The 16441-nt window shown below is 49.2% G+C and overlaps 1 protein-coding gene across 8 annotated transcripts in view; it reads right to left on the reverse strand.

Annotated features, from left to right (window-relative positions):
* The window catches only part of UBR4 (ubiquitin protein ligase E3 component n-recognin 4), a 122493-nt gene that overhangs the window by 13153 nt on the left and 92899 nt on the right, over positions 1-16441 (reverse strand). For all 8 annotated transcript variants that reach the window (XM_034645277.1, XM_034645291.1, XM_019795725.2 and 5 more), the window contains 14 exons: positions 15917-16058; positions 15430-15511; positions 14947-15120; positions 13259-13380; positions 12122-12319; positions 11316-11396; positions 8808-8895; positions 8166-8293; positions 6847-6954; positions 6219-6338; positions 5294-5484; positions 4696-4869; positions 4224-4323; positions 401-619 (listed from right to left, as the gene is read on the reverse strand). In XM_034645277.1, coding sequence (XP_034501168.1) covers positions 401-619; positions 4224-4323; positions 4696-4869; positions 5294-5484; positions 6219-6338; positions 6847-6954; positions 8166-8293; positions 8808-8895; positions 11316-11396; positions 12122-12319; positions 13259-13380; positions 14947-15120; positions 15430-15511; positions 15917-16058 — 1927 coding nt within the window. The remainder of the gene's footprint in view (positions 1-400; positions 620-4223; positions 4324-4695; positions 4870-5293; positions 5485-6218; positions 6339-6846; positions 6955-8165; positions 8294-8807; positions 8896-11315; positions 11397-12121; positions 12320-13258; positions 13381-14946; positions 15121-15429; positions 15512-15916; positions 16059-16441) is intronic.

Here is a 16441-nt window from a genome sequence, read left to right on the forward strand (position 1 = left end):
CCCTGCTCCGCAGCCTCTACTACTCAACCAGAAAATGAGCATAGCACTATCACCTGCACACAATCACGTGAGGGCTTAAAAAAAATCCTACAAAGTGCCCAAGCACAGTGCTCACTAGTGGTAAATCTTCCGGGTGGCAAGGATTATCATCCCCATGTTTACTGTTTCCATGAACCTGTTATTTAGCCTCGGAGTCCCATCTGTGTGGTGGGACCACAGTCACACCTATGAGGGCTGTCGGGAAGATGATAGAAGGTAAGGCACCTGGCACACGTAGTTCCCTCCTTCTCCTCACCAGCCTTCACCTCCACCGTCCCAACCCAGCTCTGTCCCGAAGCCCAGCTATCTCCTCCTCAACAGCGTAGACAAGAGCGTGGGGACTCCCGGACAGTGGCTTTACCGTCATGCCCAGGGTGCCCAGAGCCTTCTGCCTCATTGCCATGGCCATGCGCTTCTTTTCAGCGCGGGTCTCCCTGCGGGCGGCATCGATCTTCTTGTTTACATCAGGATGCTCCCTCAGTGCCTCCAGCAGGTTCTCTGCCAGGGTCCCAATGCCCTCATCGCTGGACACCTGCTCCAGTTTATGTAGGTTTGTGATGGAGTCTGTTCCGATCAGAACCTACCAAATAGAGACCAGAGAGATACATGCTTCCAGTCAGGTGAACAAGCATTCTATCCAGGACCTTATAGGTTTAGAAAACTCAAAAGACTGTCCTCAATCTCATGTCATCTGTTCAGTTTCAATCAGATCCTCTGAATGTGTGCTTCAAAAGTTTCAACAAATGGAGGGTTTGGCTCTGCCACTGACCTTTGACCAGTCACTCTGCTCTTTGGCTCCAGTGCCCCTATCTACAAAATGGAGATAATGTCAGGGTTGTGGTGAGGATTAAAAATTAGTCAGAAATAATTAGATGTAAAACACCCAGCACAGTGAAAGAGAAAGGGGCTCGGGTAAGATTCCCTAGAGCAGCTGTACCCGATAAGGCCTAAGTGGTGGGCTCAGTGACCACACAGAGCAGCGCAGACCCTGACATTCATAAGGACTATGCTAAGTTCTTCCTCCAGGAGCCCTGTCTCCACCAAACCCAGGAACACAGGATTTTCTCAACCTAGGGATATCAGAGATATGACAACAAGTGGGAGTTGGAATCAAAAAGACACTTCTTAAAACACAGATATCACCTGGGACACCTGGGTGGCTCAACTGGTTTAAGCGTTGGCTTTCGGCTCAGGTCATGATCCCAGGGTCCTGGGATCGAGTCCCGCATTGGGCTCCTTGCTCAGCAGGGAGTCTGCTTCTCCCTCTCCCTCGGCCGCTCCCCCTGCTTGTGCTCTCTCTCTCTCTGACAAAAAAAATAAAATCTTAAAAAAAAAAAAAAAAACAGATATCACCCAGAAACCCCTGTGCTTGAGAAGGCTGGTAGTCACTGCATGACAGCGCCATGTGGGTGGGAGAACAGAACACAGAAGGCAGGGCAGGTCCGACCAAGCTCTCCAGGTGAGTGGAGAAGGAGCGCAGTACCACCAAAACCTCCCCGCCCCCCTGCACAAGTGTATTAACGCTGATTACTATGGTACGGATTTGATAATAAATGGCAAACAAGAGAACCAACTTGCAATGCGAAAGCTCAGCACTCAACTAAGATCACTCACTGGCTCATAAACCTGCCCTCATAGCAGATACGCTTCCAACCGGCACCTCAGCAAAACCACAGGTCACCTCCCGTCTCCTGCTCCTAAATGCCAAGCCCCCGGTGCGAGTGTCTACGGAACTACTGCACAGGTACCCCGACCTCCTCACGCTGGGCGGTAGCTGCGTGCTTGTGCGTGCACACATCGGCAGGAGCCGTGCTTTGGGTGCCAGGGGGACAAAGACCCGCCCTCCTGAAGCTTGCACTCTCACTGGGTGAGCAGATGCGTGTCCGCAGTCTCCTGACTTGCTTCAAACTTCGTAGGTTCTCCTTCAAGGGCACCACCACTCCCCGGTCACCCACCCCAAAACTCAGCTGCCTTCACCTCTTACCTAGGTTATGATAAAAGGCAACCAACCATCTCTCCCATCTGTCATCTCCCCTCCTTCTAGTTCACGGCCCAGGTCAAAGCCCTCGGGAGAAAATGCATACTCCTCTCCTTGGAGGATGTGCCCTGGACCCATGCTGCATCGGGGTCAGCTCTTGCGACACCTCCCCCACCCCCCGCCAACCCCAAAGTGCTTCCAACACCTTTGGCTCCTGAGCCTTAGCAGGTGCCATACTTTCTTCTAAAGCATCCTCCTTCCGTTGTCCCCTTTCACACTGCACTTATCACCGGGTACATGGCGTTATCTTCCGCCAGTGAGCTCCCACAGGAGGCACAGGCTGTGACCACCCTGGTTGCCAATGTCGCCTCGCCTTGCACAGCACAGGTCCACAACAAGCACTAAACAAAAATGTGTTGCTAGGAAGTGAACGGTCACAAGTGTGAATGCCGAGTTCCTCACTAAATGAAGTCTTAGTCTCAAGAAAGTAATTTGACCTAGTAACTACAAAGAAGCCTGGGAATCAGCTGACCCGAGCTCGGTCACATCACAGCCCCACTCCTGGACTCACCCGCACATAAAACAGATGTTACAAGAACACAGAAACTAATATATGTGCAGACTCCCATGTAAGAAAAATTACCTCCACAGAGGTGTGCTAATTATGACTATCCCCACTGAACTGAACAAAAGTGTAAAACAACAGAGACTGGGTGAGACACAAGAATCCTATAGCCAAGCTACCCTACCCTACTTTTGGAATGAGCTATCAGAACCGATCACCAAATGAGAACGTGGGATTACATTCAATGCAGAACACCACAGGCAGAAAAAAACCAGCCCCGAGGACTCTCAAAACTCAACATTAAAAAAATCCAATTAGAAAACGGGCAAAAGATATGCACAGGCAGGTCACTGAAGAAGACATGCAGAACAAGCACATGGAAAGATGTACAGCACCATTAACCATTAGGGAAATACAAATTAAAATTACACTGAGACAGCACCATTCACCTATCGTGGCTAAGTGCCACCAGAAGCCGGTGAGGATGTAGGGGCAGCAGCTCACTCACACACTGGCAGCCGCTCACTCTAGAAACCAGCTTGGCAGTTTCTAATAAAACTAAACCCGCCACTACTGTATAGCCCAGCAACTCCATGCCTGGGCATTTATCCCGGAGACATGAAGATTTCTGCGTGTACACAAAACAACGGCACGTGTTTTCACTTGTAACATCCAAAAACTGGAAACAATCTAGGTGTTCCTTAACGGGTGAATGGCGAGGTAGCCTGTGGAACCCACACCACGGAACACTACTGAGCAATCAAAAGGAAAAGACTATCAATACGCATCACCGGGATGAATCCGGAGAAAATGATGCTGAGTGAAAAAAGCCAACCCCAAAAGGCTACATGCTGTCTGATGCCATACAGAACATTCCTGAAGTGACAAGATTATAGCCACGGAGAGCAGACCAGGAGTTGCCAGGGGTTCATGGCAGGGTGGATGAGGGTATAAAAGGGAACAAGGGGGATCTCTGTGACGACAAACTCGTGAGTCCAGACTACATCAGGGTCAATATCCCGACTATATACTGGATGTGGTTTTGTACTAAGTTACCATCGAGAAATGGGTACATGGGATTTCTCCCTAACAACTGCAGGTAAACCTACAATTATCTCAAAATGAAAAGTTTAATTTAGAAAAACTCCAGCCTGGCCACCTGTCTGAGCCACTCAGGGTTTGTGAGGGGGTCCCAGATACTTCAGCTCAGTGGAGACAGATTAAGGATGAGCGGCAGAATGAAATGGTGGGTCTGAGAACAAAGTTTCCAACTGCCTGAAGCAGAGCAGGAAATGGTGGTGATGGTACTATATATGTCCCAAATGACCCCAATGACTACAATCAGAAATCAAAATTGTCTTACACTCTGGCCAGCCATACCTGCTCAGCTGACACATATAACAATGAGTCAAAAGAGGAAGTCACAAGTACAGCTTACTCTTCTCCACACAGCGCTGAACCAGATGACCTGAGAGTCTGCTCTACTCTAGGGGTCTTACATGCTAGGGGCAGTCACATCCTGAGGCTAACTGAGGTGGTTCTCTTTATTCAGCCACGGCAGATGAGACGAGAATGTGTGGTTTCTTCACCAGAATCCTGCCTCCAGAGTAAGGTCCACAGGCATGCTGGCTACTCACTCACCTGGGTGGCAGGGTGCTGGACGGCCAGCCCCCGAAGAAGCCTCAAGATAAATGGCAGGGCTGGGCGAGATAAGAACTTTTTCCAGATGTCAGCATCCAGACTGCAAAGGAAAAGCAGCTGATTAGCAGGCCGGAGGAGCAAAGCCTATCTAGAAACCAGCTGTTGATTCTATTCTGGCTTGCTGAAACGTGACCCTTCAAGGGGACCATCAAGAATCACAAAGCATCACCTAGCTCAGCTGGCAGCTGGATAGAAGTGAGTACTCTGAACAGAAACCAACAAGCTGCCACCCGTTCCCGGCCCCAGAGGGCTCTGCAGTGGCTGAATGGTCACCGTGATAGTTTCCGGAAGGGCAGGGAGACCCTAAGGAGGGCCAAAGGGGACTACGTGAAGCTTTAGGCCACAGCGATGAAGGAGAAAAGGAATCAGAAGAGGGAAGGAAAGCAGTGCCCCCGACAGAGCTATTTCTTACTTCTTGGCGCTGGGAATATGCTTTTTCATATAGTCCAGTGCACTCTGGGTGATTCCCTTCTGGAGAATCAGATCCTTTAGCTGATGCCCATTGCTGCTGTTCTTGATGCCAGCTGCGATCTTACAGAAGCAGTCCAGGAAGACTTTATCGTCGCCACTGTGGTCTTCATCATACCTGGAGTACAGAGCAGAGCCCCAGGGTGTGAAGGAGATGACAAACGTGCATCATGTTGTCCTCTTGGTTAACGATCTTCAACAGTCTACAGGATCAAGTCTAGACTTCTTGGCATGACACGAGGAGCCTACTGATCTTTTCCTGCCACTCCTTCTTACCTGCTACGTCCCCCAGACTCCCAACATTCTCTCACACGACTCTCCTCATCTTGTCATGCCTCTGTCCCATCTCCCCAGCCCCTTCACCCCCTCTGCCGAGCCAATGTAACACAACATACTGACTCCCCACTTACAACGAACCCCTTAAAGGCCAGACAGGCACACGAAAATCTAACAGAAATTGTGATTCTTCTAAGTCTCACAGAACTAGCTCAGGGTATACTGGTGAGGACCCTCACGTAGCCACCTGAAATCCAAGCACATACTTGTCAAAGCTACAGTATGGCTTGAACCGCTCCACCAAGATCTGCATTTTCTCCAGCTCGCCAAAGGAAAGGTAGGGGATGATGCGAAGCAGACCCTGGAGCACGCTAGGGTTGGAGCGAACGAAGGTGCTGTTGATCTGGTCCAAGAGCATCACGAGCTGATCTTTGTCACCCGTCAGAAGGAGGTTGCCCTGAAGCAGAAAGAGGACAGAAGGCTCAGTAACGGGGTAGGGACTTTGGTCAGCCGGTATCTGAACCCGAGATGTCACCCACCTCCATCAGAAGCAGCCCTAGAAAAACTGTCTCAGCAATTCCTGGGGAATAACGAACAGTGTGAGTTCCACTTGCTACTAGTTTCTAAGTCTCCATGTGGCTCTGTTCATAGCCTCAGGTGAGGCAGTCAAAAACGTTAACACAATTTCCCGTCCCCCATGGGAATGCAGGCTGCCCGATACTCACTTGGTCACACCTGAGTACCAACAGGGACAGGAGAAGGCAAGGGTGCAATCAGTGGAGAGAAACTGAACCGGGGAGTTGGAGACCCACGTTCTCGGGCTGATTCTGCAGTAGCCAACTACGGAACACTGAACAGCTCCCTTTACTTCTCTGGGCTTGGAGTTCCCTCAAGTGGACAATGAGGGGCTGGGCTAAGGCCCGGTCTATCAACTGGAACATGCCAGCATTCCATTAGTGAGCAGCTTGTGAGTGAAAGAATATCCTTAGCGGCTTTGTTTCCTCCAAATCCACAGACTTCAGGCTTCAATGCCATCATGTCACCATTAGCTGAGCTCTGTCATTTCTATGACCAGAGCACGTGAGTTCAATCATTCTTGGTGGACACAACTGGACACATAAACAAGCCTGCTGCTGGCAACGAGATACAGTATGTACTCCCTGTGTCTGCAGAGAGACTGGCCCCACGCACCTTGTCCTCGTTCAGGGGCTCAGCGTTGGATTCATCCAGAATGATCTCCATGATGCTAAGCACCTGTTCGGCCACAGCTGCACCACCACTGTCCTTGCTTTCTTGCTCAGCTACCAGGGCCTGTAGGAGACGACCCAGTTACTGTGGGAATAAAACTACAACCACTCATTGCTGATGGGATCTGTTCCTCACCAATGTCCTTCATGGTCTTCTTGCCAGAGACGTGTGTGTGTGTGTGTGTTGAGAGAGAGACAGACAAGTGTGTAGACTTTTGCAGACAATGAAATCATGATGTTCCAGATCTCTATCTTGGTTGTCCCGAGGACACTAGCATTACTTCTCCAACGCTGTGCAGTCTGGACTGTTTCATAGACTAACCTCCTCTTATCTCTGATCTGAATTCAGGAAAGGAACCGGGAAAGTTCTTGCATGTCCTGGCAGCAGCACAAAGGTGAGCCAGCAGGAAAAGAGACAATTTAAACGATCCATGCCTTGACGCCAGTCAGACAGAAATAAAAGGTTTTAAAAGGGCCACAAACCCATTTCATCTGAGCTCAGAGGTGACATGCCCCTCCCCACCCCAAGACTTCTGAGGTTCACTCTATTGTCTGCGGCCCATACTCCTTACCAGGTTTAGGGTCCCCAGCATGACGTTCAAGGTGTTCATTTCCAGCTTCACCAGCTGCTGTCGGTTGACTTTCACCTTCACACAGTAACTGAACAACTTCAGGAGCACCTGCCAAGAAAAGTCAGTCAAAATCCAAGAGGCCATCGCACAGTATAAAACGTAGGGATAAGCAAGAAAGAAATGTCTGAGAGGGGTCATGTACAATCAGTAGGTACTCTTCCTGAACTGCAGGGAACAGTAAGAAAAAGTGTTTCCTGAGGAGACATGGTAAGGTGGGGAGGATCTCTGGCCAGACCGGCATTTTATTTATTTTTTATTTTTTATTTTTTAAGATTTTTTATTTGTTTATTTGACAGAGACAGAGACAGCCAGAGAGAGAGGGAACACAAGCAGGGGGAGTGGGAGAGGAAGAAGCAGGCCCACAGCAGAGGAGCCTGATGTGGGGCTCGATCCCACAACGCCGGGATCACGCCCTGAGCCAAAGGCAGATGCTCAACCGCTGTGCCACCCAGGCGCCCCCAGACCAGCTTTTTAAATAGCAATGTTCTCTGGCAATAGCCCATGTGGGCTTGGCATCTCTACCATCTCTAAAACTATAGCAATGACACCAATTCCTAGTGGAACGGGTGACACTCTGTTGTCTCAGGGAAATTCCAGTACTAACTCAGACTCTAACAGTAAACAGAAAGATCCCAAAATTCATGGCCTGTGGGAGCTCAGAACCATGTAAGTTAGTTAGTTAGTTAGTTTTCAAGTAACACTTTTTCTTTATTGATATATGGGGTTTTACATTTTTCAGATTTTAATTCTTTTAATGCTTTTTTTTTAAAAAATTCCTCACATAGGTCATTTAAAACATGATTATAATAATACACGTTCTCATATCCTCTGGAGCTAAAAATAAGAGTAATATTTATGGTGCCTTTGGGATCCTCTACTCCTTAGGAGACAGACGGATGAAAACCCAAACAAGATCCTACCAAAAAAATGAAAGACCTACCTAGAAAATCAATTTAAAAAGCAACAGTAATAATAATGGACTCGAGTAAGTTTTGCAGGGAAAGACGGGCAGGCACTGGCTCCACAGGTGACTGAAGAGATGTGGCCAACGGCTGCCAGTGCACTGGCTNGCGGGGGGGGGGCGGGGGGTTGACACACAGGACACCCTAGGGGACAGAGGGCTCGGGGAGGCTGCCAGGCCCTAGGTTGTGGCACTATGCCGCCCTCTAGGGTTCCATCACACAGTGGCCACAAGCTTCCCTCCATAGGGGCCGCTCTCAAAGCAGAGGACTGATCCCACTTTGTTGCCCCCAACTCACGGTGAGAAGGTGGCGTCCCTGCTTGAAATCTTTGATCCCGGCCAGCCTGTTGAGCATGCACTCCAGGCCCCCACACTGCGCCATCACACCAGCCATCTTATACACTTCCTCTTCATCTTCTTCTTCATCTGAGGGAGGAGGGAAGCCAAACAGAAATGGAAGGGAAGGGAAGGATGGAAAGAAAACAGATAATCCTCTTCCAGGTTGACAGCTAGTTCCCTCTTTTGTATCTCCAAGAAAAGCATAACAATAGAAGGGAATCAATACTGGATATTAAACTATGAGACTAAAGCCAATTACAATTATTTACTCAAATATGTGAAAATACAAGCCCTGCAACCACTCCCACCAAAAAAACCCCAAATAAACAAACAAAAAAACCCAAATAAACCTAAGCTAAAAATAAATCTGAACTCAAGTTTGTTGCTAATGGCACTTTATTCCCCAAGTCTGTTGTTGTTGTTTTACTCCCAAGGGGTCTGAATCAGGCCATAGATGCCTGCACTTTTCCTCAGCTGGAGAAGTCATCTCCCGTCAATTCCGATCAGAGCTCCAGGAGAGTGTGTGTTCAGAACACCCCTACATCCCAGGACATGAACCACTCACTCCCAACGCGCAGCAGTGTCTGTGGGAAGGGCCTACCTGTGGTGGAATCCAGGGACTCGATAAACTCCTCGGTGGCGTCGCCCAACAGCCCGCGCATGCGGTAAACAATCCTCATGGGCTCTCCCTGAGCAGAGGCAGGTGGACAAAGGTGCTTGTAAACAGGCCCAGGAAATGCAAAGGACTCAACACCTGCCCTCATTCTTCTATTTCTCTCAAGATCTTAACCACAACATCTAGAGTCCAAGTGTGCTGCAACTCACATAGGGGAAAGGAAGCTAACCTTACGTAGTGTCTACTACGTTACAGGCCAGGAGTTGTGTGAAGCATTTTATAAACACAATCGGAAGTGTACGTAACAACTACGATCACTACTATGTACTGAGTGTTTCACTCTGTGCTAAGTTCTCTGCTAACAGAGCACTTCACATCATCCTCTTACACCAGGTTAAGCAGCTTTTCAGAGTTATCCAGTGATAAGCACTGGAAAATTCCAAGCCTGTGCCTCCTTCGGGAGCACAAATTCTAACCAATGGGGACTACTTCCCAAAGAATCAGGACAAGCAAGATCAATCAGATCAAAGAGCTCTGATTTAACACTCAGGAATCAAAAGCAAGAGCATAATCCAATCCTGAGGTCTTCGCATAACCATATAACAAGCTCTTCCAAAGTTACTGAAGTTAAAACCTCTAACTTGATGGAACGATTAAAAAGAAGTCTTTTGCAAACTTTACTAGATCGGAGGATTGTGACAGGTCATCATTATACACCAGGTACTAAGTTAGACACTCTCCCATCTACATTATTCTCACTTTGGAGGTAAGAAGCAGGGGTCTGAAGTCACCCTGTATGAAATGAAGTTGAACAGCAGGTACCACATTAATTCAAGTGGCCTGCCTCTAAGCCCATGCTCAGCTTCAGGAAAGGAAACACTCGTGGGAGAGAACCTGTCAGACAGGCCACTTGCAGAAGTATTTCCAGCTCTGGGAACCCAATGGGAACTTAGAGTCAGAACAGCCAGAGAACGAGGACAGAAACAGAGACACAAAAAACAGAATGGGCTTGGGGCGCCTAACCCAACTCTTGATTTCGACTCGTGTCATGATCTCAGAGTCGTGAGATCAAGCCCCGTGTCAGGCTCCGTGCTCTGCATGGAGTATGGCTGAGATTCTGTCTCCCTCTGCCCCTCCCCCCGCTCACGTGCTTGCTCTCCCTTGCTCTCTCTGCGCTTGCTCTCCCTTGCTCTCGCTCTCTCTCTCTCAAATAAATAAATAAAATCTTCAAAAACAAGAAGAAAACACAACAGGCTCTAGTCAGCAGCTAAGGAGACAGGCTGTTTCTCAGGGAAACAGAAGGGTAGAGTAAAAAGGCAAGTCAATGAAGGCCCTGATAAAAAGGTACCATAAACTCTGGACTTTGCCAGAAGAACCCCTAGGTGGACTGAGTGCTAATGTGAAAGGCAGTGACCATCCACTTCTACCTTGCCTCGTGGTTCCAAAGGGAAGCTGCCTATGGATGCTCTTTGGGTTCCATACCACCATTTCTAAGGGTAGCCATATAAGCTCTTTATGTTTTCTGTACCAGGGATCAAATCTGTACCATTCTGTTTTGATGTCAAGTGCCAAGGACAAGATCATTGGATGTGGCAATCTTCTGTGTGGACCTCTGCCACTGACAGTACCCACTGACCAGGACTCCCAGCATAGCAGGAGAACAGAAAGGAGACAAGCAAAAATATGTGACAGATTGAAGGCCAAAACATACTAGTAGACAATACCAACGTAGGGTCTTAAACTCTCCAGAATTACGTGGGACTCAATACAGAAAGTCTACCATGCTTCAATGGCACACTGGCTCGCCATACTTCAATTACTTGTTTGACTCACTGACTAAAAATTCCCCCTAACAAAGGGATGGGAAGAAAAGGGAAGGAAGGAAAGAAATGGAGGAAGAGGAAAGGGAGGAAGAGGAAAGGAAGGAACAGGGGAGGGGGGGCAGGGAAAGAGGAGGGAGAGGAGAAGCAGAATATCTGAGACCCTTAGGAGAGGTCAAATAGTATTGAGGGGGCCAAACAACCAGAGTGCCATGTTTCCTTCACTTCCCTTTCCCCTCAAGAACTGCCTGTTTGCGTCTCAATTCCCCAGCTAGTAACACAGGGACCATGCTCGGTCCTTGATGCTGCCACTGGAAAATGTTCCAAGTGAGCAGGTCCCTCAAAGCAGAGAGTTCATGTCGGTCCAGAGGTGCCCGAGTATAAAGGGTACAAGACAGCAAGAACCCCCATCACACGCTTCCTCCGACACTACCCAGCCCGGCTGCACACAGCCAAAGCGCTCATTCTCCCCTGAAGCCCTTCTACCTCTGGTCAGATGCCTCAAAAGGAGGACAAGACAACTGGTTTTCTCCATGACCACGAAGAGGGAAGGCCGGCTGCGGAAGCGCGGTTACCAGCTGGGTGGTGATAATTAACAACGGCTCCCTCCAGTTCAAGTATGCTAAGTCAGAAAAGTAAAACCCCACCTCCAAGCAAGAAAACAAGCACATACCTCATTCGTGGTACACCAGACCTTCTTGTAAACCTCGGCCACGGGAAGGTCCAAACTAATGATTTTATTGTTCACTAGAAGCTGAACAGCAGAGGAGATGAGGCTGTTATTCCAAATAATTATAAGACAAGTACATTTCAAGATCAAAGGGCCCTTCATGGCAGTGGTTCGTAACTCATCATTTTTGTGTTCTGGACCCATCAACTCCCCGACTCCAAAAACTGCACGTGTGTGCACAACACGCAGAATCTGGGACACAATTTCAGAAGCTACAAACACACCTTAACCCAAACCGCGACTCCAGGTTAGAAACCACTGCTGAGGACCACCTCCTACCCAGAGTCCCTCTCAGGCTCTGCCAGAAAAACCATTTTCTCTATTTGCCCCAACATGCTTTCCACCCCTAGATGACAAGGCCAGACCCTGGAGGTCGTCTGCTACAAGGTACCAGATACAGGGCCAGAAATCTGCACAAGGGCCGCTGTGCCAGTTTTAGGAAGCTCAATTAACTTGGAATCCCTGGGGAGTCTCTGTCGGAGCAACAAGAACAATAACTCCTACTCCGAGGCAAGCAATAGCCACTAACCATTTGCTTACTACATGCCAAGCACTGGGCAGAGCCCTTACAAGTAATTAACCTTAACATCAGGTAAGGTACGTAGGTGGAGAACCACTGGCCCCATTTATAGAGGAGGAAGCTGAAGCAAGCTACCTGCCCAAGGTTAACCAGCTACTAAGTAGGGGAAGCCTGGATGTGACCCCAGTCCCAGTTCTTAACCATGGCGGAAACATCCTATGCTTGTTACCTCCATCCCACTGTCGTCCTCCAGGAGAGCCACCAAGTCACAGTCCTGGCAAATCTTGTTTTTTATATCCCTCATAAGTGGCCCGATGCCTGGCTCATTGCTGCTATATGGGTTTCCGGGCATCCTGCCCTGTAAGAAGTCTTCTTGTTGGGGGTCCTTCTCCAGGGTCACAAAAAATTCAGTGACTTCATTCTCCTCCTAAAGGACAGAGAGAAGGATGCGTTGGCAGGAATGGCATAAAAACATCATAGAGGGATGGCAGAGGCCTTTCAGATTTAGACCATCTTCCTTTGTTCCATGGACACTGAGGGAAACACAAACTCATCCAGCTCCTTACACATTTTAAGACATAAACGATAGGAAACTAAGAACTGATTCCAAATACACTTCAAATAGTGTTCAATATCAAGCCATCTCCTCTGACACTCAAGGGTGGAGGAGGAGAGAGAGCCTACCACAATCAGCACATGGGCAACGTATCAAAGCCGTGTTACTGAACCAAGGGGAGGGGACCTTCCTCCTGCTCATTCAAGTGATGCTAACCCATCTGCGGCTGGACGACTCTGCCACTGATGACCCCCATGTCCAGGAGAGAGTCTTTCTATTATGTAACGCTCAGGTGTGCCTAACCCTAAAGAGTTCTCATCATTAACTGACGATGCTGGTGTTTTTCAGCCTTCATCTTTGGGACAGACCATACTCTTGCATAGCTAGGCGAGGGAAACACACACACACACACACACACACACTCGTGTGTGTGTGTGTGTGTGTGTGTGCGTGCGCATACCAAATACAAGAAGGAAGAGAGTGAGCACTTCTTCTCACTCTAGCTCCATACTGCTTCTTTCATACCATACTGAATGGCTAAGGCAACAGGATCTTAGCAAAGGGAGGTCAGACCCCATTTTTAAGACCGATCTAGACCTGAAATCTACAGGAAATAAGACCAAGGAAGGTCATCGGATTTCCCATCATCAGAAGCAGGAAAATTAGGAGACTGCCTCTGTGTTGTCAGTGCAGCTTTCTAAAATGTAGACTGAACGGCCCACAGCTGGTCAGACCGCCCGAGACTGAAAGGCTCCCTGGCAGAACAGTGCGCACAGACACCCCGGAGGCGCAGGCAGAAGCACTGCTTACGGGATAAATGATGCTGCAGAGCCTCTCGAAGATGAAGACGGGCGTGCGGTAGTCGTCCAGGCTGTAGCGCTTGGCTGTCTCAATGCACACAGCCATGAAGGCCTTGGTTTCCGATTCTGTACCTGCCAGAAATCAGTGGCCACGTCAGTTAGGAGAGAGCTTCACACACACAAACCCCGATGAGACTTTACGTGAAGCACAGTCACCAACAGGTTCTTTCTTCCTGGCAAATTTTCAAAGGCCCTACCTGGCAGTATCAGTATTTCAGCTGGAAACTGGAAGCTGACTGATCTGATGCTCAGACCACATTCCATTTGAAAGGCCCAGCACCCAAGTCTACACGGTGCACCACGGTGAACTGTGCACACCTCCTGCTTCCTCTCTGAGTGATCACCTCCTTAAGAACAGGAACTATGCTTTATTCAAGCTAGCATGCTCCTGCCCAAGACAAGTACTCCAAAATGTCAAATAATAACCCTAACTGTATTCCAGGCAAATCAAAGGGAACTTATAGCTTTAAGCTTCAGTCTTAAAATGATTAGCTGGACTGCCCTCTACAAGCCAAAGAGACAACTTCAAGTCACAGGAAAAGGCACACATATGCTTCAAAAGGGTCTAACTGTGGGGCGCCTGGGTGGCTCAGTCAGTTAAGTGACTTGGTTTCAGCTCAGGTCGTGATCTCAGGGTCCTGAGATCAAACCCCATGTCAGGCTCTGGCACTCAGCAGGGAGTCTGCCTCTCTCCCTCTTCTCTCTGCCCCTCCCCCCTCACTCTCTCTCTAAAATAAAAGTAATTTTTTAAAAAAAAATCTTAAAAAAAAAAAAAGAATTTCCAAGATAAAGCCTTGAAACGTGAGTTCAGAGCTCAGAGTCAAAAATCACAAAATACAAAAAAATTTAAGGCACCAGAAGCAAGAGGTGGAATAACAGCAAAATCAAATGGATAAATATTTCCAGCCTTAGAATTACCAGACACAGAAATGTTTGCTATGTTTGCAAACTACAAGAGAAATGGGAACAGTGAGTGAAAAACAAGAGACTATAAAACGTATAGAGAACCACGAGGACTCAACAGTTAGACTAAAGAGCTAACACACTGAAGAAAAAACTAATGAACTAAATGAAAGAACTAAACAAACCCCCAAGAGTCGGCATAAAGAGATGGTGAGATGGGCCCCATGACAGAGCAGTAAAGAGAGACGGAGGAGAGAGCGGGTTTCACAAGGATGACAGACTGGGGCAAAGGCAACTGAGGAAATGACAGTGGAGAATTTTCCAGAACCAGCGAAAGACACCGATCTGAAGACATATACTTCCTTCTGTTCTATGAGCTTAATATAAAATGTCTAAACAGGGGGCGCCTGGGTGGCTCAGTCGGATAAGCACCTGCCTCTGGCTCAGGTCAAGATCCCAGGGTGCTGAGATAGAGCCCTGCATCAGGCTCCCTGCTCAGTGGAGAGCCTACTTCTCCCTCTCCCTCTGCCTGCCGCTCTGCCTGCTTGTGCAGGCGCCCCCACCCCCATCAACAAACTAATAAATAAAATGTCTAAATTGACTGAGCCCAGCTCTGGAATTTTACAGTTCCAAGAACCAGAGCTTGTTGTGCTCTCCCCTTGAATGTGGAAAGATGCCTGCTACTGTGCCCCAGCAGGAAGGGCGCCCCCGGCTCGGGCCGCTGGGCGGTGCTACCTGTGGTCATGTCCTCCAGCATCTCCAGCAGCATGTCCTGGGTCTCGTCAATGAGCTTAGTCCTCTGCACCACCAGCTTTCGCAAGCACAGGTACCCATTCAGCACAGTACCTACCAAGCGACTCTTAAAGTGTCTTTTGATGGACTCCACCTCGACAAAGGAGGAAAGAAGGCCTGTAGGGACAGGAAAAAACTACTGCGAGGGCTGTGAATGAGAACGAAGGCAAGGAAGGTCCATATCTTCCAAAGGTTATGAGCAACTCCAAAGCAACTTCCGAGCACAGAGCAGGCGCTCAAGGAAGTGAACTGGTCAACGGTGAACAGCAGCTCAAAGACATAAACCCACCCGAGAGGCACATGCAGAGCTTACATATGTACTGAGTCAACACAAGAGCGAACAGAGTCAACCTCCACACCCCAGGGACTAAGGTCAGCCCACAAACTAGACCCAGGGTGCCTAAAGGGCTTGGCGGCTACGTCTACCTGTAAGACTTTTGAGGGCGTAGCCCTGCTGCAGGTCAGTGCTCAAGGTGGCCTCCTCCAGGGCCAGCAAGCGGGCGATTTCCTACATGGGACGACAGGCACAGTTAGTGATAGCACTGCTGATGACATCGGCCCCCTCTAGGTGTGGTCCAGCAGCCCATAACAGCAAGCACTCTGCAGTCAGCATTCTATTCCAATGACCCCTTGATGTAGTCACCCCTGCATCACCCCGATTCCCATGAGAACCTCTGCAGAACTCCTAAGAAGCCAAGGACAGTGGCAATGACGTTAAGGGATGGCTTAAAGACTCAGAATGGCCGAAATGCCCCCAGCAGCTTGCTACCTCCTTATGATACACAGGGCCACAAAGATCAATTTTTTCAAGAAATATTTCTTCTCTACAAAGAAGAGTAGCACAAGCTCTACGTCAAGGGACTGTGGTGAGAGCAGAATGGGGGAAGGACTCTCCCGGGCAGGGGGCGGCTACCTTGGTGATGAGGTTGCCCACATAGGGCAGAACTCCCCGAGCTGCCAGGTAGACTTTCCAGTGGGCTGAAGTGATGAGCTTCTGGTAGAGAGCCAAGTACTCGGCGGCACACTCGCCAGCTATGCTCAGCTCGTCCAGGTAGCTGCCCCGAGAGAGACAGGGCACCGTGAGAACACAGCTCCAGGGGCTCCAGCAGTCCCCCCCTGCTCCCCCACCTCACGTCCTCTGCTGTCCTGGGCTCCTCCTTCCTTCTGGGCACCTGAGAAAACCCCCAACGTCTCCCTTGGGAAGTCCCCACACGTGGGGACAACCGGTGCACCCAACAAGAGCATGGTGCAGTGAACCAACCGGCACCAAGATGCAATGGTGCTTATCTGGGCAGCGAGACTGTGGTTTTGAGCGGCTCGAGAAGAAGGCAAGTGTACCACAGAGCTCAGTGGCTGATGGCGTGGTACTGAAGGCAATCCCTGCCTTCAGCGGACCAGCCCCCCAGCCGCGGCCAGCGCAGGCCGCCATGAAAGTGAG

This window comes from Ailuropoda melanoleuca, chromosome 2 (genome assembly GCF_002007445.2).
Source record: "Ailuropoda melanoleuca isolate Jingjing chromosome 2, ASM200744v2, whole genome shotgun sequence".
Classification (NCBI taxonomy): domain Eukaryota; kingdom Metazoa; phylum Chordata; class Mammalia; order Carnivora; family Ursidae; genus Ailuropoda; species Ailuropoda melanoleuca.